Source organism: Pezoporus wallicus, unplaced genomic scaffold (genome assembly GCF_028554395.1).
Source record: "Pezoporus wallicus isolate ANWC-B61680 ecotype Strahan unplaced genomic scaffold, APGP_CSIRO_Pwel_v1 contig_3365, whole genome shotgun sequence".
NCBI classification, from domain to species: Eukaryota; Metazoa; Chordata; class Aves; order Psittaciformes; family Psittacidae; genus Pezoporus; species Pezoporus wallicus.
Window position 1 is genome coordinate 369,952 of NW_026640883.1, and position 22,841 is coordinate 392,792.

At 50.0% G+C, this 22,841-nt stretch overlaps 2 protein-coding genes across 4 annotated transcripts; one reads left to right on the forward strand and one right to left on the reverse strand.

The window, feature by feature from the left end:
* The first annotated feature begins 424 nt into the window (after positions 1-424).
* Positions 425-20,926, forward strand: POLL (DNA polymerase lambda). Of its 3 annotated transcripts, none has more exons than XM_057421119.1 (9): positions 425-616; positions 11,027-11,170; positions 11,440-11,734; positions 12,368-12,536; positions 15,599-15,922; positions 16,483-16,656; positions 17,763-17,891; positions 19,944-20,112; positions 20,490-20,926. In XM_057421119.1, the coding sequence occupies exons 1-9, from the start codon at positions 520-522 to the stop codon at positions 20,852-20,854; spliced, it is 1,866 nt and encodes a 621-aa protein (XP_057277102.1). In that variant the 5' UTR covers positions 425-519; the 3' UTR covers positions 20,855-20,926. The 3 variants fall into 3 exon arrangements, with proteins under 3 accessions (XP_057277102.1, XP_057277101.1, XP_057277103.1); XM_057421118.1 differs by having other exon boundaries at positions 427-616; positions 11,437-11,734; XM_057421120.1 differs by lacking the exon at positions 425-616 and adding an exon at positions 9,448-9,581 and having other exon boundaries at positions 11,437-11,734.
* Positions 906-9,562, reverse strand: DPCD (deleted in primary ciliary dyskinesia homolog (mouse)). Its single transcript, XM_057421121.1, has 6 exons — positions 9,432-9,562; positions 9,112-9,192; positions 7,975-8,099; positions 6,431-6,564; positions 2,246-2,348; positions 906-1,108 (listed from the first exon to the last, which is right to left on the reverse strand). Exons 1-6 carry the CDS (start codon positions 9,493-9,495, stop codon positions 1,004-1,006), a joined length of 612 nt encoding a protein of 203 aa, XP_057277104.1. The 5' UTR covers positions 9,496-9,562; the 3' UTR covers positions 906-1,003.
* Positions 20,927-22,841: the final 1,915 nt, after the last annotated feature.

A 22,841-nucleotide genomic window follows, 5' to 3' on the forward strand; every position in this document is an offset into this window, starting at 1 on the left:
GCAGTCCTCGTCAGGGGAGCTACACTAGGAGCCTGTGACTGGCTCACTTAAAAGTAGTGTTTGTTTGGGTAGGAGCTGTTCAAATATGAACCAGGATGCAAGGACATGCAGAAATGAAAGCACAGGATGCTGGTGCAGGGTAGGGACAGCAGCTGGTTGGAGGGCTAGTCACTAAAGCAGCACTGCAGGGATTGTCTCTGTGCTGTGCATGGGGTCTGTGTGGCAAGGTTTGTTTGTGCCTTCATGAAAGGGGTGTGCTCCGGTTACTTGGGAGCTGGCCAGCAGCCCCTGTTACTGCTTTCCCCTCTGTGCCATGCAGATGAAGGCAGCTGCATTTCAGTTCCTGCTCTTCTCAGCAGTCCCTGTCGCTTTCTCCTCCATGCCATGCAAATGAAGGCAGCTTTGCATAGCGCCTGCATTCTGCACGGCACGCTGCACATGGCTGGTGGTAAGAAAGCAGTTGGGTGTCCTCCTCAACACCCTGTTTCATAGCCTGTGCCCAGTCAGGTCTAAGCATTGATGCTGTGTGCAGAGATACCAGAGCATCCTTCTCGCTGTATGGAGGACCTTGCACAACAGTGCAGGAGGGAGTTGCTGCCAAGCACACCCCACACAGGTAACAGGGTGAGGGAGGTTGTGTCTTGTTTTCCAAATGTTACTGCCCTCAGCAATGGTGGCAGAGAGGGAATTCCCATGGGGAGCTATCCAGCTTTCATGGCACTTCTCATGGAGGATGGGAAGAGGGCTGCTGGCTGTGGATGCGGTGCTCTTCCTTTGCATGCTGCAGCTTCCCAAAACTCATAGAAGAATCATAAATGTCTATGTAAATCAGCAGACCAGGCAGTAAAGAGATTGACCTCCCTGTCATCTCCCTGGGCCTACACAGATTCCTCCAAATGGCTCTATTAACAACAGGACTAATTTTTATTAGAAAAGGCAAAATAAATACCATGAAGCCATGTCAGAGAGCTGCTCCCCACCTCAGCCTCTTAGCAGCCATTTCCTACTGGGTCTTACAGTCGCCATCCCCACTGTTAGCTGCCTTTACCTTCTTCAGCTCCTTCTGCAGCTGCTCTTCTGCAGCCAGGATCTCTTTCGGCTTCTGGTACTGTGGGACAGAGAGAAATGTCTGTAGCACTCCTCTTGAGCCTCTGCTTCAAGCAGACCAACTGGAGCCGTGTGCTGCCAGCACAGCTGGGGCTCTCCTGCCAAATGAGGCCCTCCTGTTACCGGCTGCCTCCAAAGCCCATTTGGAGAGGTGGTGCCATCAAGCTAGGCATATTTGCCAAATCTGGGGTGTCTTACAATGCAAGTAAAACTCCTCAGTCAGATGTGGAGTCCTGGCCCCCACCAACCTCTCTGGAATATCCTGGCAACCTGTGTCATGCAGTTCCCTGGTGTGCTCACTGACTGTATGCTTACATGTGTAATGTATATATGTGTGTGTGTATATAAATATATATCTAAAATATGCCTGCTTTTTAAAGACAGAGAAGTAAGAGTTGCAGTTCCTCTGTCCTCAGAGGGCCCTCATCCAGCTGCAGTTTAGTGGTGGATACAGGTGCTTTTTGGCAAGGGTTTGGTCTGTAGCAAACAGAAGCTTGGACGGACTCAAGGTGCTCCTCTTGGCCTATTTCCCCTGCATGTGCACCCCCAGCTCTGCTGCAAGGTTTCCCTCAGAGGGGATGCTCTCTGGATAACTGACTTCTATATTTAAGATGAGCACCTGCTGCTCAAAAGTGTCTGTCTGCTCCTTGCAACAAGAAGGAAGTGCCCGCTTTGCTAGTCTCTCACTTCCATCACATGTGTGGAAGTGTGTCCTCTCTGACACAAAGCAGCAGGTGATTTTAAACTTTAAGACTGTGAGACCTCTAAGTGCAGCAGATCCTTGGACTCTTAACCCTTATTATGCTCTGAGGCAAAAGAAACTTCCTGTCACTGAGAGTGGATGCTTGCTCAGGTCTGAGCAAGGGAATACATAGAAAATGGGCTATGGCTGACACTCCTCCATCTGCAAGTCACCTTGAGCAGCAAGCAGGGCCCTTCCTGCAGCCTGGGCTGTCCTGGCTAGTGTCAGCATGCCCAGTGTAATCTGAAGCTCCCACTGACCGTGTACAGAGAAGGGGGCTCATCAGTGTTCAGCACATCACCCTGCTCTGCCTCCTTTCCCCACATGTAAGAATTTTAACTTCTTTGTGGCCATAAAGATAAGGGCAAAGTGCTGTTCTGTGTGGTAAAACCTCACCGTGATGATCAGGGTGTTGTTGGCATGGGTGAAGCTCAGAGCAGCTGCATCCAAGGGGAGCTGGTATCGGTCCAGGTCAGGAATAGAGAACTTCTTGTAGTACCTACAAATGAAAGAGGAGACAGAAATGAGGAAGGTGGGGTTCCTATTCCCTGTTAGCAGTACTGAACTACAGAGTGCTGTTCTATGAGGTGTAGATGAGGACAACAGACCTCTCAGTTGGCAGGAGGACCCTGTGCCATGTTGTGTGCCTGCTGGTGCCCTGAGGCTGGCAGGAGCACTAGAAACAAACCTCCAAAGTGGAAATCAGAGCTGGCAAACTCCTGAAGGGTTGTGGTGTGTGAGAGCAAGCTTGGTCCCTCCAGCTTGTCCTTGAGTAGTGCCAGACATGGTTAGGGACAGGTGTCCCTTGTCTTTGTCCCTGCTCATGGCCTCTCATTCCCTCTAAGTATCAGCTCCCATGAGCTATTGTCCAAACAGCTGTTAAAGCCCTTGTGCCCTGTAACACAGGGCAGTAACTTTCCTGTGTGATGCACCATTTTGTGTTGCAACCCTTTCTACACCCTTTTTTTTTCCCCTCTTCCTATGGTTCTTAGATGATTTCCTGCTTTGGTGGCATGGTGGTGCTCAGGCATACTCCTGGGCACAGAGCTCCAGGCCCACATTCACCTGAGCCTCTGCTCTGCAGCATCTCCATGCAGCCTCCATGGTGGCTGTAGTGCTCCTCTGCACTCCATGTTCCCCTAGTAGTTCTTTTCCTGGTCTCTATCCCAGTATCCTGGTTACTTCTCACATCCAAGCAGAGGACAGAGAGGTTTTTGCCACCTGTGTCTTTTCACCAGCAAAATCTTGGGCTTTGCTCAGTATGATGGAAAGGGAATATGTCTCAGAATGGGAGGGGTTATTTGCTGTCTGTCTTAGCTAAAAGATTTCTTAAGACCCGGGGACCAGAGCCTTGCAGACCTGTATCTGTTTGCCTGAGACCTTTCTTGCTTGGCATGGCTTGCTCTGCATCTGCTGCTTCTCTCTGGGGCTGCACCAAATACACTGGTGGTCCTATTCCCACCTAGAGGCATAGCTGTGTTCTAAATCTCTCTCTTTCAGAACTCTCATGGACAATCTTCTCCAAGAACTTGGCCTGTAGCTGGTACCAAGGTGCCCAGAGCAGAGTGCAAACAGGCAGTGGCTGCTGTCATACCATGAAGGGTTCTGCATTCAGCTGGCTGTGTGTAAGGCTTGGCTTCTCTAGCTACCTCTGCCCAAATTGCAGTTTATTTTCCAAGTCACAGTGGAAACAGCTACAAAGGGCAAATGGCTCTCCTGGTGCAGTGGGAGGAATGTACGCAGCTTGTTACCGCAGGGCTCAAACCTTTCTGTGTTGTCACTGCTGTCGGTATTTGGAAAAGGTGGCAGACATGGATAATAAGGGAGATGTCAAAGGTTAAACAGCAGAGATTAGATGAACACAAAGACATGTTAAGGAAGTGTTAACTTCTTACCGATTAGACAAAAAAAAAAACACAGCAAAAAGCAACAAAAAAGCAAAAAAAAAAAAAAAAAGCAGTACACAGAAAAAAAAACACTGTTTCAAAGGGCCTTGGGAGTCATCAATGAAACAGCAGCATTCTGCTGCCCCAGGACTAAGGAGAAGGGGAGAAGAATGGCTTTGGCTGGCCTCAAACTAAAATCTGTGACAAGATCAAAGGAAACCAGATCTGCCTGGCCACCCCCTCCTCCTCCTAACATTACCACTGCCTCTCACTACAATAATTGAATCAAGTTTGGTGTTCAGGGAGGTGGCTTTCTGGGTTTGTTTTTAGAGTTTAGTTTAATGGATTTATTTTACAGCAAGAGGTTTTAAGCAAATCCCACTTGAGCAGCCCTTGCTGTGGCCAGAGGGAACGAGAGTGACTGGTGGAAGTGAAGAGCTCCTGTCTGGGCTATGGAGGTAGTAGATGGGCGGTTAGACCAGCCGAGGCAGGCAGATTCTCTGCCCTCGCCTCTCACCCCATGGCCAAGGGCAGTACTGCAGTCTGAGCATGGTTCCTGGCCCAAGATCCACAGTGCGTGTGTGAAGTCACCTCTATTATTTTTCCTACTGGAAACCCACTTTTTGTCAGCCTTTAGGGAAAACTGCTACTGGTATGCTGAGAATTTATTAGAGCTGAGCTACTCGGTAGTGACTTGGCAACCCATCCCGTTGCTGTGCCTCTGGCTGGTGGTCAGCACAGCTCTGCTGCTCAGAAGCAGCGTGGCCAACTTCCAAGGGCTGGAGACGCTCCGAGGTTTCCTTCCTCTCCCGTAGTGATCTGCGTGCTTTCTGTGGACTACATGCCTTTGTTGCTATCTTGGAATTAGCTGCTGAGTGGTGTCTTACCCTGGCCAAGACCCAGGAGAAATGGTATAAGATATCCTGGAGCCGGTACTAAGTGTTCTGGTGCTGGAATCTGTCCCTGCCCCTTACTGACAGCAAAGTCATTCTTGTCCCCAGTGAGGTGACTTTCAGCTTTAATTCCAGAAGTTCTTAACTTCCATATGCAGGCCGTGAGCCCCTGTCAGGTCCTTCAACTCTCTCTGACACTAGCCTACAAGTGTGTAGGTGCCAACTGCTTGTGGGGGACTCTGTTTTCCTGAGAGGGGTACAAAAAAGCTTTAAGTCAGGTAGGATGTGGGTGAAGCCTTAGTACAACATCTTAACCTTACAGCACTTACTCAGGCAAGGAAGTTCCCACATACACACTACTATTAGTAGGACTCGGAGTAGCTAAGCCTGTCTATGACAGTATGTGGTTGGACTTCGGTTAACATATTCCCTTCCTGTCCTAGCTCCATGTGTATCCGTGTATGGCTGATGGGAATCTCCTTCATTTTTCCTGCACTGGTCTCCCTACTAAAGCAACACTCTTCATGTAGAATCATAGAATAGTTAGGGTTGGAAAGGACCTTAAGATCATCAAGTTCCAACCCCCTGCCATAGGCAGGGACACCTCACACTAAATCATGCCACCCAACCATGCTACCCACTAAACCATGCCACTTTGTATGCATTTAGGCCAGCATCTTTCTGATTTAGAGCTGTAACTTCTTGCTGTTTTCCTGTGGCAGGCTCTCCCTTCCTCCTGTCTAGCCTCCTGCTTTTGAGCATTCACGTGTGTTCATGTGCAGAGCTCACACATCCCTTCACCTGAAGACTTGCGGGTTCTACGATCTGTAAAGCATTCAGCAGCCAAAGCGGAGGAGTTCTTTGCCAACAGCACCACCTACAGCCAGCTACAAAGAGGGCAGGGTGGGAAACGGGTTGCGTTTACCCACGGATCTGATCATTCTCTGTTCTGCAGCAACATCGGGGAGGGAAGGTGAACAGAGAGCATCCTGCCCAGCTTTCCATACTGGTGTATCATCTCAGTTTGTAAATAGCTTTCATTGCTCTTCCAATATCCTCCCTTGTTCTCCTAATACTTGCTCCTTGCTATCTTTTCCCAGTAATACTGTTCATTCAGCCTTATCTCACAGAACCTGTAAATGCTTTGGGGGCGCAGTGTGTCTCCTGCCATGAGAGATGCCATGTACACACACAGAATAAGATAATACTTAAAAGCCATTTCCCCTAATTTTTTTTTTTTCTCCTCCCATCTCAAATTTCTTTTGGCAGAACACTGTGGTGCTTCCTTTCCAGATTCAACCTTTTTTGTTGCTACCTCCAGATTATGTCATTGGCACTGCGACTACAGGGCAGGTTTATGCAGGGAGAGCTGTCTGAATGAGTGCCTATGACCTGGTGAATCCTACAGATACAATGACTAGATCAAAGTATCATATCAGAGGGAGAGGATGGGATAGTCTGGCTCCAAAACGTCTGCAAGGCTCTTACTTTATTTTTCTAAGGGAGTAACATCTGACAGAGAAAGAACAGAGCAAACACCATGCTACTGGAGCTGTGACGTAAGTTTGCAAAGACCAGCACAGAGCTTGAGGGACTCTACTGTAAACACATCTGGGAAAGCTGAGAGTGGAAACTGGATGTCAAGAGACACATAGCTGCAAGGTGGGGCCCCTCAACCCTTGCTGAGGGACACACTGGGAATAGGAGGCAAGAGACAACACCCCCTGTGTAACCACTGGCCTGCCCTCTGTGCCAGCCCACCCCAAGGGACTGTCAGCACTGGCAGTGCTGTCCTTACTGACTTCTTATTGGTGGTCCGAATGACACAGCAGCGCTGCTCCTTCTCCACAGAGACACTGTAGACCTCCTTGGGGTAAGGCAGGTTACGGATCCGCCACTGGAAGCTGCCCAGGGTATCCTTCCTCACAAAGACAGGCTACAGCAAACAAGTACTTTTAGCAAGGTGTCATGATTTAAGCCCAGCCAGTAACTCAGAACCACGCAGCCACTCGCTCACTCCCCCCTCTACTCTTTCTCCCTCCATTCCCAGAGGGATGGGGAAGAGAATCAAAAGAATGTAACTCCCACGGGTTGAGATAAGAGTAGTCCAGTAACTGAGGTATAACACAAACCACTGCTGCTACCACCAATAATAATGATAAGGGAAATAACAAGGGAAGAGAAAACAACCGCTCACCACCTGCCAACCAATACCCAGCCTGACCCGAGCAGTGATCTAGCCCTTCTGGGTAACTGCCCCAGTTTATATACTGGGCATGATGTGCTGAGGTATGGAATAGTTCTTTGGCTAGTTTGGGTCAGGTGTCCTGTCTCTGCTTCCTCCTGGTTTCCCCTCCTCCTTGGCAGAGCATGAGACTCAGAAAGTCCTTGGTCAGAGTAAACATTACTGAGCAACAACTAAAAACATCGGTGTTATCAGCGTTGTTCCCAGGCTGAAAGTCAAAACCACAGCACTGCACCTGCTACTAAGAAGGAGAAAAGTGACTGCTACTGCTGAACCCAGGACACAAGGCCCCTCCAGCTGTCTCCTCTCCTCCCTGTCCCCTTCTTCCTGTACTACCTTGAGAGGTACCACGTGGGAGTAGCTCTTCTTTCACACAGGAGCATTAGGGAGTAACTATAAACTGCCTGAGCATCACTTTCCAGAGCTAGCACTGCTCTGCCTTTATCCAGGGCACTGCCTGCTCTGCTTGTAGCAGGCTGAAAGTATTCAGCGAGGGTGTCTTTTAAGTACAGGCTTTCACGCAAACCAGGCCTCTCCCTCCCAGGCAAATGAATACTAAGCTCTGCCTACCTAGGGACCTGCTGGATTCAATCCTGGCTCTTCCCCAGTTTGCTGTGCAGGGCTGTGCTCTCGTTTCAGGTCTGTAGAAAAGGTGATGAGAGACTAAAACCCCTGCCCCCTAAGCTACAGGGATGTGAAGATGAAACAAGCCATGCTATGCTAAGCAGCAGCCTGCTACACACTGCCTGTGTTGGCCTTTCATTGTCATGACCTCTGCTTTCCATCCACTGACTTGTCCTGGCACTGGCCTTCCTTCCAGCCTACTCTTTCTGAAGCCAGAATAGTAGCTGGCCAACACAGCAGTATAGATTCTCTATGTAAGGAAACTACAAACCTCTTGAAGACCATAAAAAAGCCTAAGCTGCGCCTTTTTTTCTCCCAGCCCCCTAGCTTTGGGATGATTTGTAGTAGAGTGCTGGGCAGGTTAAGGCTGTCTTTTGGGCTTTGAGTGATCTGCATTCTACCAACTACTGCTACTACTGATGTAACCAAAATGCTAGGTAGCTTTAGATGCAGTCGTACTTGCAGACCCTTACATACATTGGAGCTGCTTTCCTTTATGAGCTCTGATTCCAGTGCTCCCAAGAGCAGTGAGGTTGGCTCTCCCACTTCAACCTGCCACTTGCCAGAGCCCCCAAGGGTGTTCTTCTCTCGCCATCTTCTACCTGTGGAAGGCAGAAGAAGGGTTTTCATTATTCTGCTTTATAAGAACTTCTCCAGCAGATGCCTGGCAAAGCTGTGCAGTGCACTGAAATGATATGAATCTTACTTCCATTCATTTCCACTTTGGTGTGAGTGGATCTGTTAGCTGGCCTATTCCTGAAGCGTTTCTCTTTTTTTTTCTACTTGGTGCTGAAGCCATGATGGGGTTCACGCTGCAGATGATGTAGTTTTGCACAAGAGCTGTAACTGACACCTTGTTTGTCTGTGGTTGCAGAAGCCACCAAAAAACTATTTCACCCCAGCATGTGCTACAGACTCTGTGCCCGGCTATGTAAGCCGGCAATCACATTTATTATATCAAAGTCTGTTGGGACAGAATCAGAGAATCAGCTCAGTTGGAAAAGACCTTTATGATCAAGTCCAACCATTACCCCAGCACTGCCAAATCCACCACTAAACCATATCACTGAGGACCTCATTTACATGGTTTCTGAATACTTCCAGGGATGGTGACTCCACCACTGCCCTGGGGCAGCCTGTTCCAATGCCTCACTGCCCTCGGGCAGCCTGTTCCAATGCCTCACTGCCCTCTCTGTGAAGAAATTTTTCCTAATATCCAGTCTAAACTTCCTCTGGTGCAGCTTGAGAATGTCATCTCTTGTCCTATCACTGGTTATTTGGGAGAAGAGACCTACCGCCACCTCACTACAACCTCCTTTCAGGGAGCTGTAGAGAACGATAAGGTCCCCCCTTGACCCTTCTGTTTTCCAGACTAAACAACCCCAGTTCTCTCAGTGGTCATATGAGCTGTTTGGGAGAGATCCTGCCCTAAACCAAAATCTGCCAAGCCATGGAAGTCCGAGCTCCCTGGGTCCAAACCGAACCATACTTATGTCTCTACAACATTCAGCTGCAGGCATGCATATGGCCAGAATATTCTGGGGCAGTTTGTTCCTGATGAGTCCCAGGAGTACAGACCCACGTTTGCTGGGGCCAGCTATGAGCAACACTTACTCAGTAACTGACCGGTCTTCACGTCATACTCCTCAGCCATCTCCTTCCCATCCTCGAACAGGTAGTGGATATTCCGCTTCCCTAGAGGCAAGGCTGGTGGTGAGGCTAAGCAGGAATACACCTACCCCTGGACGTATGGCCCTATCCCACTGTCTGGCACCCCGTCCCGCTGACTGGAACCGCGTCCCTGCGCTGATGGCCCTGTGTCCTTTCCGGGTGCCGGGCAGTCTCCGGGAGCTCCCACCCCACCCCTTTCCGCCAGCTTTGTGTCACCCCAAAGCACGCCTTGGGGCACAAGGGGTCTCCCCGGCCGCGGTTACCGTCCTGCACCAGTGCTGTCTTGCTGGCAGCCCGCAGCCTCTCCAGCCAGCTCCGCACCGCCATGGCTACCGGGCCCTGTCGCCACAGCAACGCGGACACTTCCGGCCGCCACCTGGAAGTACTTCCCTCCGCGCCGGCCCGGCCCGTAGGTGAGCGCGGGTCCTGCCCCCGGGCCTGTCTCCCCCTTCGCCCCACGTCTGGTTCTGGGGGACTCTTCCCTTCGCGGTCATGGGGAACTCCGGCTACTTTCCCGTTGGTGGGGGGCGGGTCTCGCCCTTTTTCCGCCCTTCTCAGGCACGGGGGATCCCGTTTCCCTCCCTGGCCCAGGACCTCCCTCCCTGGGCCCAGCCGCGGCGTTCCTGGGAATCGTTTCCTGCCCCCGAGGCTCTGGGTGCCGCTGGGCTGGGGGTGTTGAAGCCTTCGCGGCCTGAGGGTGCTGGCAAGGCAAGCATGGTAACCTCACATGTGTGCTTGGTCTTAGGCAGTTAAATGCTACCTGGAAAAGTGTTCTAAGCCCTGAAAAGGACTGGGGCACGTAGAAGCTTGGGGGAGTTTACTGTGGGGTGGTTTTCTTTAAATATTACTGTTTTCAGAGGAGGTTTTTGGTCAAAATGTCCTGAAAACAGGAACATCTGTGTGAAGCTGAGATTTAGAAACCTAGTGGGGTTTCTTCTGCCTTTAAGGTAAAATCTTCCTTGCAGAAGCAAGGGCTTGAGTCCAGTTCTGTGTTGGTCTTCCAGGGGATTGTGTTTAATGCTGGGGTGAGGAGGAGACCACAGGGAGAAAACACAGGTGGGATGATTTTCAGCTCTTCCAGGTTTAATGTGATAGGTTCGTGCTGGTCTGTGCGTGAGGAACCTCAAAGCAAAACGCAAAGTGCTGCAGAGAGAGGAAGCCAGGTTGGCATTGACTTGACGCTGCAGCCGGGTGGAAGGTGCTGTTGGCATATACAGTGATTCAGGGGGTAGTTTGCGCTATGGAAAACTGAATTTTCAATAGCCTGGGATGGTAGTTAAAGCTCCAAAGTTTGCCTTTGCAAGGCTCGTGGTAGTAAAGCTACAGTTGTACCTATGTTGAACTTGGCTGGTTAATCTTTATTAGGTTGCTGTTTCCAAATGAAGCCACACTGGGGGTTTCCTCCTGTGGCTGTATTGACACTTGGTGTCAGTCAGTTCTTTTATCCCTTCTCCTCAGTGACTGGATTTCAGCCCTGGCAGGAGAGGCATTTCCCTCCTGGGAAAACGCTTAAGAAATATCAGAGAAATTAAGTTACTGCTTTTGGCTGGGCAGGAAGGAGCTCCAAAATGCTAAAGTAGTTAAATACTTTCTATTGTAAGAACTCAGCATTAGTCGTCTTAGCAGGATCTTCTTAAATGGTTTTTTGGTGATTTCTAACTTTGATTTTTCTGACCTTGAGGGATGCAATTCTTGTTTCCATATATCTCCCTCAGGGCAAGGGTTTTTAGAAAGCAAGAACAAAAAAAAAAACAACAACCTCCAAAACAGCAAATAGAGTGAGCAAAATGAGTGAAGCTGAAGTTGTGCTTGTGTAATACTGGTTTAAGCAACCTCTCTCTTTCTTACTGGTATTCAGGAGTTGCAGCTAAACTTCCCACCAGGCCTATGGAGCCACGGGGGATTGTCAAAGCCTTTCCCAAGAGGAAGAAAGTAAGAGATGACGTAGGGAAAAGCATCCCTTCAAAGATCCCAAAAGAGGAAGGAACAGAAATACCTAATGGTAAGTCCTGTCTGCCCATGACATGGAATATAATACTCCTACCCCAGCCTGTTAACGAGGTGCTGTACCATCAAAGGCTTTTTCTGGCCTCTGAGTATGTTTTCTGTAGAGATTGTGGCCAGCCTGCTTTGTTGTGTCCAACTGGTGCCCACCAAAGACTGCCTACCGCTGTGGATGCCATCAAGTCCTATGTGAGATATGTAGCCCCACTGGTTTGGGACACTGTTTCTCTTGTCACTGAGCTCCTGCTCCTGTGTTTTCCTCAGCAGAGTGGCTGAATCCAGTTGCTGTTTACGTGCTGCAAGCTGGCATTGGCCAAGCCAGGGCGGAGATCTTCCACAAGCAGATTGTCCAGAATGGGGGTGCTGTACACAACCAGCTCTCCTCAGAGGTGACACATGTCATTGTGGCTGAAGACATGGACTGTGATCGGGCTTTTCGGCTCCTTAAATTAACCAAGCTACCTTCAGGGTTGCAGCTAGTGAAGGCATCCTGGCTGAGTGCTTGCATTAGAGACCAGAAGTTGCTGAGTACAGCTGCCTACCGTGTCCTTATCCCTCGCAGGTATGCAAATGCCACATGTCGTTCCTCACTACACCACTTCTGTCCTAAACTGAACAGTACTAAAATTTGACCTCTGCTCAAAATCTCAGACTGCAGCTCCTGTGGGAATGCCTCAAAGTCACTTTTCCCCATGGAGAGCATGAAATTTAGTGACTTCGTAACCAGTTGCCATTCTGTGGGGTAACAAAACATGGAAGATATCCCAGAAGTGCTAACAGGAGTCCTATCACTTGCTACAAGTGCTAAAGGCGCCTCTTCCTAATCCATCAGTGATACAAGGATATTTGTTTAGAAAATGCTGTGAATTAAATGTTTCTTACTTATTGCAGAGAGAGGATTGACATCAGTCACAAGAGGAAATAAGGAATGGAGCAGCAGGCAGCCACAGGTTAGGATTCAAATGTTTTGGCAGAGTTTTGGAGAAAGAGTCTAAGAGTGAGGTAGATAAGAGTGGAAGTTGCAGGCCAGCAAGGTGGATGAAAATTGGGGAATTGAACCAAAACCAGAGTAATTAATCTGTGACCCAGTTCATATGAGTTGTTTGCTCCATCCCAAAACATTCAGAACAATCTCTCAGTCAGTTTTCTGGGGGCTGAGAAGTTCTCCTGTACTAACACATGTGATTCATAGCAGGTACCTGGAGGAGGGAGAACTGCAAAAAAAGGAGCAGCAGCAGGTACTGGGCAGTGAAGAGATTCAGCCCCTAGCAGAGGAGGGAGCAGTGAAACCAAATACTAAAGCACAGTTGGAAGATTCCTTGCAGCAAGGCCTGGGCACCCTTGGACAGCAGCAGCTGGCTGAGGTGAGACTTCCCACACAGACCCTTCTCCTTGTGAGCAGATCCTGCATGCTGCTTTTCCTGGCTAGGAACATCCCTGCAGGGATTCAGTGCTAGATTTTCTCAGCAAACGGAAGGTTTTTGGATGTTTCAGTGGGTTGGTGCTGGTAGACTTGGGCTGTACACATGGTTACTGCTTCTCTTTGTCACTTTTAGATGTTAAAAGTAGAAAAAAACGTCCCTTAAATTCATGTCCCCATCAGAACGTTTCCAGCTGAAGTAGCCAAGGCTCACTCCGGTGATCGTGTTTTCCCTGCATCTTTTTGAGGACTTTTCCCTGCCTGAGAATACCTCCCTTTCAGGAATCTGTCTCTGATACTTCATCCTATGTGCTTGCCTGAGCCATGCTGACCCATTCTCCACTCCTTTGCCAGCACCCTGTTCAGACACATGTGCAGTGGATCAGGTTGCCACTTGAGCAGTTGTGGTGGTGTGCTTGAAATATCTGTGCTGGGTTATTAGTGACCTGTGCTGTGAGTCAGCTTCTCCAGCCTGCTGTTAGCTTGCTTCCTTTTCTCTGTACTTTTGCTCAAGTTTGCTGAATTCTTTTTGGGTATTGACTTCAAATCTATTGCAGCAAAGTTACTCCAGACCTCTTAGAGCAGCAGCAACTGTGTCATGCTGGCATCTGTTTTCTAACACAGTCCCAAATCTTGTATCACAAACCCCTGTGGTTACTCCCTAGCTGGCAGCCCACTGAGACCTCCTTTGATTTAGGTTTTGGCTTGAATATGTGTGTGGGGAGGATGTTTTTTCCCCAGACTTACTATCCAGTGCGCTATAGGCAGAGCTGTCTGCCTCTTAACTGCATCGTCTTTGCAGTTACCCCATCTTTGCTATTTCTTCTAACTGTTAATTTTGTGGCAATTGTTATTATCAAATCTCAGCCTTAATAGGAGCACTGCTGTGGATCCTGTGGTATCTGCCCTGCTTTCTGCGCATGTTTACGTTGGGTGGTCAGACAGCCACTAGTCTGAAGCCTTGTTGCCTTTTTTTTCTTTTAAATCCCCTCAAGCAGTGATATTTTCTGTTAGTTGGTGCACACAAGCAATATCTGTAGACATTTCAGTAAAATCCCTTGTCCCAAGCTTAGGGCTATGTGAGTTTGGGGAGGAGAGGAAAACTCATAGAATATGCTTTAAACACAGTACCAACCACTCTTGAAACCCAGCTACAGCAGCAAAGCTGAAATCTCAGCTTAGAAGTAGCCTTCATTTAAGCAGAGAGTCATTTCTAGCTTGGGTGAATGCGTTTTCACTATGAGGTGATGAGTGTGCCAGTGTTTCATAGTGAACGGGCTGCTCTGGGAGTTCTGTGTTTGAATGTAAACGCCTGTGAGGAAACCTTGTTACCACACTGCAGCAACTGCTTTGTGACTGGCATCTGGATGCAGTAGCTTTATGCAAGGCAGCTTTTGCAAGCAGTGCCAGTTCCTCACTGACTGAACCCTTGGCTGTTATCCCAGGCTACCTGCCTTCCTCTCATATTGTCTCAGCTACTGGGCTTCAGCTGCTATCCTGGCTCCTGTGCTGTGCTTCAGACAAACCATGCACATCGCAGTTTTGCCCAGCTCTAGTAAGTCAGTGTCTGTAGGATGCTGGAGTATCTTAGAAGCTAGTGGGACTAGTTGGTTTGGCATGCGTGGTTGTAAAGAGTCCATCAGCTTTGTTGGTGAAGCTTAGAGTCAGGGGTTTATGTGTTCTTTTACCTTATGTGACAATGCTGACCAAGAGGATGGGAATTGCATGCTCCAGCTGCAGAGTTCTTTGTGTTGTTGTTGGATAACGTGCTACTTCGATGCTTTTAAGGGCCTTACTAACCAATGGCACTCTGAGGCTTTGCTGCCATTAGAGGGAACAGTGTCTTAAGGGAGTTGTGTTTCAAGGGTTTCAGGGAGAATAAAACTACTTTAGTCTATCAAATCCTCAGTCTGACCCAGTTTTCAGAGTTACAAAACAAGATTACAGAGAAACATCCTGCCTCTTCTTCCTAAAGGCTCAGCTCTGTCTCTTGCAGGAATCGTGTCTGCAGACCTGCTTAGCCAGCAGAACCACAGGTTCTAAGGAAATGGCTCTGATGTTAGGCCGATGCACTGCAAAAAATCACAGCAGGTCTTGGTGTGCTGGATATAATTGCTGGGCTGATCCCAAGCAGCCCTGTGCCATTCAGGGTTACTTCCACAGCACAGAAGCTCTTGGATCATTGTGGGCTCCTGTGTTTATGCATCAGGCGAGAGGAGGACCCCAGTGAGCAAAGCTTCTGTGCAGCTTCCCACTCCTATCCCCTTTTGTTCGTTACCTGAAGCCAAGGCTCATTGTTTCTTAAGTCTACACAGAGGCATCCTAATGCTGAGGGTATCAGCAAATGTATACATTGGTTCTTTCTTCTGTCACTGAGGAATGTGGAGTCCTTTGTGTCTTTCCTTCCTCCCCTTTTCTCTTGCAGATAGCCATGGGGAAAATGAGGGGGTTGTAATTTACTACCCTCTTAAGATTTTTGTGTCTGTAATGTGAAAACAGAGTTCAGGGCCTATCTCCTGTCATCTGCATCATGGGGTGGAAGGTACGGAGTCTGAATGTGAGAGGTGTCTATGCAGCCACCAGACCATCGAAAGGTTTCCTGGGGGAGCAAGGAGTCGGGATCAATCCCAGCCAGGCATTTCAGCATTGTTATACCATGCTGCTGGCAGCAGTTGCTCACTTAAGCAGTGTTTTACCTCAGTTAGGTCTCAGAGGCTTAACTTAGATGGTGCATGTGAGCTTGGATCACAGGTGGACAGCAGTGTCTTGTCTCCTGTGCTCTGTGAGATGTGCATGTAGCTTCAAAGGGTGCATGTGTAGCTTGAGATGTGAAGAGCTATGGTGTGCATATAGCCAACCACTTCCAGAGATGGCAGTTTGAGCACTGCATGCCTGGGAGGCTGGTTGTGCTCTGACTTCCTACTCTCAGGAGCAGCCTGTGCCAAGGGGACATATGTGAGGCATGTACTTATTCTCACATGGCTGATTTTCTACCTCTCCCTAAAGAAAGACTCTGATGATGAAGGCAGTGAAGGAGAAGATGCTGGTGTCACCCAGGGAGATCTGGAAGCATTGATTTCTGGCCGTTACCCTGTGAAATCATCAGAGGAGACCAGTGACAGCTCTTCCACAGTGGTCCAGCCTGCCAGCAAGTGGGTTTGTGCCCAGTCCTCCAACAGCAAGAAGGAGAATCACAACCAGTGCATCACAGAGAAGCTGGAAGTGCTGGCAAAGGCCTACACTGTCCAGGGAGACAAGTGGAGATCTCTGGGCTACTCCAAAGCCATCAATGCACTCAAGAGCTACCACAAACCAGTCACCTCCTACCAGGTAAAACATCTTCCCAGAGTGATTGAGCAGGGAGAGAAACTCAGCATCCTAGCTCTGTTATGAGCCAGATCTCTTCCTCTTTCTGTACATGGAATGGCTTGGGAATTTCTTCCTGTGTGGTGACTTTGATGTAAGATGTGTTGCAAGTGTGAGTTGTGGTTCATTGAGTAGCTGCAGTGTTTTCAGAATGGCAGAAAAGTGCAGTCTGAGCCTTTTCTTTTAAGGCCAGACCTGAGCACTCATGAGATAAATCAGCAACTAGCCACCATTTGAGATAATATATCAAATTAACTGGATTTGAGCCTTACTGACTGTGACAGTCCAGCCATTGAGTGTATTAGTGTTTCAGTCCTGTTCTGCATGCATGTCCTTTTCCATTTAGCATTGAATCAATGTAGCCTATGTAAGCCTGGGCTAGAGGGGAGACCGTCAGGCAGAACTAGTCCTGCCATTTACCAGTCACTAATCAGACGGCTATACCAGTCACTCTGAGTGGGTAGCAGCTTCCCAGTTTGTCTGTGATCTTCACTTTTCCAGTAGCAGCTCTGGTTTCTTTCTAGGAAGCCTGTAAAATCCCTGGGATTGGGAAACGGATGGCAGAGAAGATCCTGGAGATCTTGGAGAGTGGGCACCTGCGCAAGCTGGATCACATCAGTGAGAGTGTGCCAGTGCTGGAGTTGTTTTCCAACATCTGGGGAGCAGGGGCTAAAACAGCTCAGATGTGGTACCAGCAGGTAAGTTTAGTGCCTTATACAGGAGGTTCTCAGGCTGTGGTTTGAAGACTGCTGCTCAGTGTAGGAGGCTTACCTGCACAAATAGTTTCCAGTTGCCAATATCCATGGGTGGGATTTGAATCTGCTTTTGTGGGAGGAGCTATGAAGCTGGCTCCTATTGTGAATGTGTTTGGGGTGAATGGAGTGCACCCACCTAAGACTTGAGTTCGGGAGAGTGTAGGGGACAAAGTTGAATGATTGGAGGAGTGAGGGACACACTGCCTTTTCCCTTAGCGTCACTGCTTGGAGCTCTTCTCATGCTGCTTATGGCAATGACGCTGCTAAGAGCCAGGCTTGAGTCAGGGCATCTTGGCCATGAAAGCTCCGGATTCAGTTGCTGTCCTGTTGGCCCAGCTGGCTCCTGTAGCTGTCAGAGCAGCTATCCACCTTATCTGGAAGTTGTAAAAATGAGATTGAGGTAATGGTGCCAACAGGAGCAACCCAGCCCACAGAGTGGATTCCTTCTTTAAAAACAGTTTGTCTCCTGAGCACACAGCTGATGGAGCCTGATTTCCTGTAGTGTTTGGTTTGTGACTGGATTCTTTACTGTCTTAAGAACAGGATTGCGTTCATGCTGTAGGCTTTCCTTCATTGGGATATTCTGGGTGTTGTTCCTTTACCTGTGTTACCGTTTTCCTTCAAGCTGTAGGAACACAGCGCCTTAAGAACAGTAGCCTTCTGCCTAGTTTAGTTAAGCTTCCTACTCATTGCAGGGTGGGTACTGGAGTGTGTGTGAGTAGTGGGATTGCCTAAATCCCTTCTTGTGGAGCGAGGCCCTAAGTCTGGTTCCAAAAGAACTGGATCTGCATGTGATCTCAGAAGCTGTGGCTGGCCTGGACTTGAGTCAGGTTAAACACATTCTTCCCAAGTCTTTGTTGGAAGTATTTGAAGAGCTGTCCTGGGTTCAGCAGGGATTTGGCTTCACCAACGCTGTTCTCAAACTAGAAGTCAAAACACAGCACTGCACCAGTTAACACAAAGGAAAAAAACATGACTGCTACTGCTGAACCCAGGACAAGAGCAAAGCCTTGGTAGGTGTTTGTCTATCACCCCATGTTCTGCACTAGGGTTTCCGGACACTGGATGATATCCGCACCAAGGCGACCCTCACCCACCAGCAGGCTGTGGGGCTGAAGCACTACACAGATTTCCAGGAGCGTATGCCTCGGGAGGAGGCTGCAGAAATAGAACACACTGTGAGTACCTCAGCCCTGAGCCCTCAGCGTGGAGTACCTGTACCTGCTGGGACTTGGCAGGAGGATGTGTGCTGTGGAAACATCCCTCACTGCTATAGCTGAGCTCTTCAGCCTCTCCTCTTGAGCAGGGTCAGTGCCTGGGGGATCCTTTTTGGCCATGGGCTCATAAGATGCCTACTTTGCCCCTTAGGAAGATTCAGTTTTAATGCCTGGCGAGGAGAAGGGTACTTCACAGGTGTCAGTTCTACACACTGCTTTGAAAAAGGCTGCATGTGACATGGTGGGATGAGTAGGTTTTCAGGTCTTCTTTCCTGCCTCTCATCTTCTCTGAAATGTGTGCTTTCAGCCAAGGCCCCTGAGATGTCTCCCTGGTACTGCTTCTCCAAAGGAAGCCATGAGCCCCCTGTGATCTGGTTGTCAGTGGGGGGACAGATTCCATGGATATCATTGCTGGAAGCAAAGGGGATCCAGGTTGCGGATGGGTGTCGCTTTTTCTAGTAAGCCATGGTGCTCAAGTATTATGGGGTGCTAAGTCAGTGTACCCTAATGTGAGCAGAGAGCTTGGGGAACACAGTGTCATTGCTGCCCCTGTGCTCTCTGATCACCATGGAAGCAGCAGCCAGCGTGACCCTGTCACTCGGCCACAGGGCCTGGCCACGAAGAATACACTGCTGCCAGGCTCCTGCTGGGGTGTCAGTCCTGTGTGCCGGATTAGCCATCCTGGTAGTGAGTGGTCCCTTTCCCAGGCAGGCTGGGTCGAGGAGCAGGCTCTTGGGGGTGGGTCTATTGTTATCTTGATGGGATTACTGGGCTCCCCTCCATACACACGCACACACCTCTGATCCAGGCCCAAGAGAGAGAATGAGGGATTAGTCAATGTCTGTGCTGCCTGTCACAGTGAGATCTTAGGAGCTTTTAGGCTCCCGGGTGGGGCTGGGAGTTTTCTAGAAATCTTCATTTAAAGCCAGAAGGGGGGCAAGGACACCAGAGGAGGGCTTGCTCCGCATGAGAAAGACTTGTGGCTTCTTGGAGCACCTTTGGGGCAAAGGTTAATGGGTTTATCTCTTGCTAATGAAGGATGATCCCCAAGAGTGACAAGGGGCTGTGGGCATGGACACTACCTTCCTGAACCCCAGCCTCTGATGGCCTCGTCACTGGGGATTGCTGAGCCCCTAATTATTTGCTGCCAGCAGGGTGATTGGCACAATCACACTAAGAATACTCCTGTCCAAGGACGTGGAAGCCTTTTTTAAGCATTTAATGAATTAAGCCATCAGAATTAGCACTGAAGTATCATAATCCTGCACAAAACAGGAGCTAGGGTCCAGCCCGGAGGTGGATGCATTAGGGAAAGTTCTGATTATATGTGTCTGATTGCTGGCAGCAGCATGTTGGCATCCGTTGAGTCTAAAATGTTGGGACATTTGTGTTTTTTCTGGGTCAGGAAGCCCAGCTCACCTGCAGGGGCAGAGCTCCTGGCAGGAGAGAACTGCAAGGAACACTTGCAGATATTCTGCTATGTTGGGCCCTGCTGGGGAGGCTCTTCATGAACCCATCTCTGCTTCTGAAACATGACCTGTGACCATGTTGAACTGATCTTTGTGGGCTGCTTAGCTTTGCCTACTCTGGCCCACAAGAGAGCTGATAAACCTCTTCACTCCTGCTGTCTCAGAAACCAAAGGCTCTGAAAGGTTGTGCTGTACTTTGCCTTCTCAGCATTGCTGTGTCTTGCTTCTTGTCCTAAACCAGCTCTAGCCCAGTGCCCCCAAGAGTGGATAACTGATGGTAGGTAGCACCGTAGTAGATGATTGTATTGTGTGGCAGTGTGCTGGGCATTTGCAGGACTGGGTGGACATCACCCTGACTCGTGGGTGCTGACAGCAGGCCAGCTCCTAGGTGGTGCAGTTTGCTATGCCTGCTAGGCATCTGCTCTGATTCAGACTCGGGAGATGCAGGACAGGCCACAAGGCAGGCACAAGATCCTTTGCTGTCTTGATGGAAAAAGCATGAAGAGACAAGTCTGACTATACATCCCTTTTTCTCTTCTTGGAGGTCAGACAAGCTGCCCTGGCCCTGAAACCTGGGCTTGTGTGTGTGGCATGTGGCTCCTACCGTCGGGGGAAGCCCACCTGTGGAGACGTGGATGTGCTGGTCAGTCACCCAGATGGGCAGTCTCACCGTGGGGTGTTCAGCAAGCTGCTTGACAGCCTCCGCAGGAGTGGTAAGGAGGCTGAGGTCTGGTATATGCTGCTCAAAACTGTTCTTAGCATGGCCAGGCTGAGGAGGCTATGAGGTGAATGGCATTCATTGAAGGGTGGGTGAATACTTTTCTGAAGGACTGGAAGTCCTGTAAGTCCTTAGGAGTACTGCCCCTGGTCCTGGCCCTGCGCCAGTGACAGCTCCACATCCAGTGTTAAGGAGGGAGTACTGCTGCAGCCCAGCATGGCTTCTCCCGTCTGTGTGAGGCTGTCAGGGCTGAGGCTGGGATCCCACAGCGCATTATGAGACACCTCAGCTGCTGTCTGGGCAGTGGGGAGTTCAGGGTGGGAGTGTCAGTCTCTACCATTCAGCTCCTCTCTGTCTGTTCTCTCTCTCCAGGCTTCCTTACGGATGACCTGGTGAGTCAGGAGGACAACGGTGAGCAGAAGAAGTACCTGGGAGTGTGTCGCCTGCCCGGGCCAGCCCGGCGTCACCGCCGGCTCGACATCATCGTGGTGCCCTACAGGGAGTTTGCCTGTGCCCTGCTCTACTTCACTGGCTCGGCTCACTTCAACCGCTCCATGCGGGCCCTGGCCAAGACCAAGGGCATGAGCCTGTCCGAGCACGCCCTCAGCTCGGCTGTGGTGCGGGGCCCTGGAGGTGTCAGGGTGGCGTCTGGTCATACTTTGCCCACTCCCACTGAGAAAGATGTCTTCATTCAGCTGGGGCTACCTTACCGGGAGCCCTCCGAACGGGACTGGTGACACCCAGTTGTTACCCAGCACCCTGGGCCCATTGCTGTGCTGCTGTTTGGAAGGGTGCTGCTCTCCCCAGTGCTGCTCTCCCCAGTGCTGCTCTGTGGTGACTGCAAACTGGAGGACGTACCCCAGCAAAGTGAGGTTCATTGCAAACGTGTGGCCCTGCTTCTGGCTGAGCTGTGTGGCTTCACCCAGAGGAGGCCGTGGGCTGGAGCCGTGCTGGATCACTACCCGATGTCACAGGAGCCCCTCACTACCTACCAAAAGGGCTTGCTGCCCATCAGCTATTTTGGCCCTGCTCTCCTTGGGAAAGCTTCAGAAGGCTGGGCTGCAGAGCCTTGTGATGTAGCCACGCCCAGTGCTTGTGAATGGGAGAAGTGGGATGTATCTTCCTCTGTGTCTGAGCACAGACACCCCAAATGCTCCGTCCTGACCTATGCATGAAGGCAGCGGGGGTCTGGCTTGGCCCTGTGACAGGCCTTTCCTCTTCTCTCTTCTGCAGGACTCACAAAAGGTTCCCCTGTGCTGCTGCTGTGTCCTTCCTCCGTCTGAGCTGACTTGTGTCCTCTGGTGGATCTCACTGCACAGGGCCAGGCTGCTATGAGTGCCACCAGCTTTCCCTGGTGCCCAGTAAGCTTTGAAGGAGGTGTAGGGACCCAGTGTGTTGTTCCTGCTGGCTCTCAGCTTGTCATGTGCCAAGAATCCTCTGGTGCAGGGAGCTGTGATCCCCCTGGTTTGGCCCTAAGGGCTCCTTTCCTTTCAGTGCAGGAGAAGAGCAGACCTCACAGCTCAGGAAGGGTTTGAATGTAATGGCACAGAATGTAACCCAGCTGGTCTGCGTGTGCATGGGAGGCAAGGAGGCAGGGAGAAATGCAAGGAGATAGTTTAGTTCTAGTTTGGGTGAAGTAAAGTTTTCCCATTGTGTTTGTGTGGAATCCATGGAGCCATCTGGTCTTCGATCAGAGAAAGTGTGTGTGTTTGTACATGCATGTGCATGTGGCTGGCCCCATCAGTTCCATGGGAGTAGGTTTTATTTCTCAAGAAACCTCAACTATTTTATGTTCTGGAGATGAATTTCCCAGAGCCTTTCAGTGCTCTGTTTCCATTATGGGTATTGCAGTGATTCCTTCTGACAGAGGTGCTGCTCTGTGGCATGAGCTGCCAGAACACCATGGTGGGCATTTCTGTGCCAGGACCCCAGCGCTCGCTCTGGCTGTTCTCTGGGCCTGGCCTGGCCTCGCCTCCTGCTTCCTTCTCTTGCAGTGACAAGCTGTGTGTTTGCTGCTGGGGCAGGCACAAGGGCATTGAACCCATTGGGTTTCCACAGTTTCTTGCTGCACTTTCAGCTGTGGGTGCTGGGCACCAGCAGTGGCACTGGAGAGGCCTTGACCCCAGCAGTGTCATTTGTCAACCCAGCCTTTACTGAACACACGGTGGAAATGAATGTCTTCTGGCATGTCTTGGTGCTTGGAAATTTGAAGTATAATAAATCCCTTCTCTCTTTTTCCTTGGCATCTCTGTCTTCTTGCTCTCTGCCCTGCAGTGGTCGGGACTCTGTTCTCTGGTTGACCAGAAGCCCCTCCTGTGCTCTCTGGTTTCCCTGTTTTCAGTAGGGGTAGAGAGAAGGCAGTGCAGACCTTCATGCTATTGAATGGCCACTTCTGGCTCTTAGGGCAGGGAGTTGCTGACCACCATCCTCCCATGGCAGAGCAGGACCTGGCTCTGTCCTGGCATCCAACTGGCCATGTGGCTGAGCTGGGGCTGGCTGTGCCCAGAGAAAAGAGCAATTCCCAAGCTCTGAGTCTTGGGCTGAGTTCTAACTTCAGGTGTGGAGTCAACAAGGGATCGCTCTCAGCTTTTCCATATTCATCAAACAGTAGGGTATATGAGAGTTGGCTGCTGCTCTGTCTCCTGTTCTGTGCCTGGAACCCAGCTCAGCCTCCTGAGCATGGAATTGCTTTGGTTGGTCCAAGGGGAATCTGAACAGCCTGGA

Excerpts from the sequence above, each read along its gene's own strand:
- POLL (XM_057421118.1), top strand. The coding sequence starts at position 520 with ATGCTGTGTGCAGAGATACCAGAGCATCCTTCTCGCTGTATGGAGGAC. Across the intron at positions 11,735-12,367 it reads CGTGTCCTTATCCCTCGCAG|GTACCTGGAGGAGGGAGAAC; the intron begins GTATGCAAATGC and ends GATTCATAGCAG. Across the intron at positions 20,113-20,489 it reads TGACAGCCTCCGCAGGAGTG|GCTTCCTTACGGATGACCTG; the intron begins GTAAGGAGGCTG and ends CTCTCTCTCCAG.
- DPCD (XM_057421121.1), bottom strand. The coding sequence starts at position 9,495 with ATGGCGGTGCGGAGCTGGCTGGAGAGGCTGCGGGCTGCCAGCAAGACA. Across the intron at positions 8,100-9,111 it reads GAAGACCGGTCAGTTACTGA|GTAGAAGATGGCGAGAGAAG; the intron begins GTAAGTGTTGCT and ends TGCCTTCCACAG. Across the intron at positions 1,109-2,245 it reads ACAACACCCTGATCATCACG|TACCAGAAGCCGAAAGAGAT; the intron begins GTGAGGTTTTAC and ends TCTGTCCCACAG.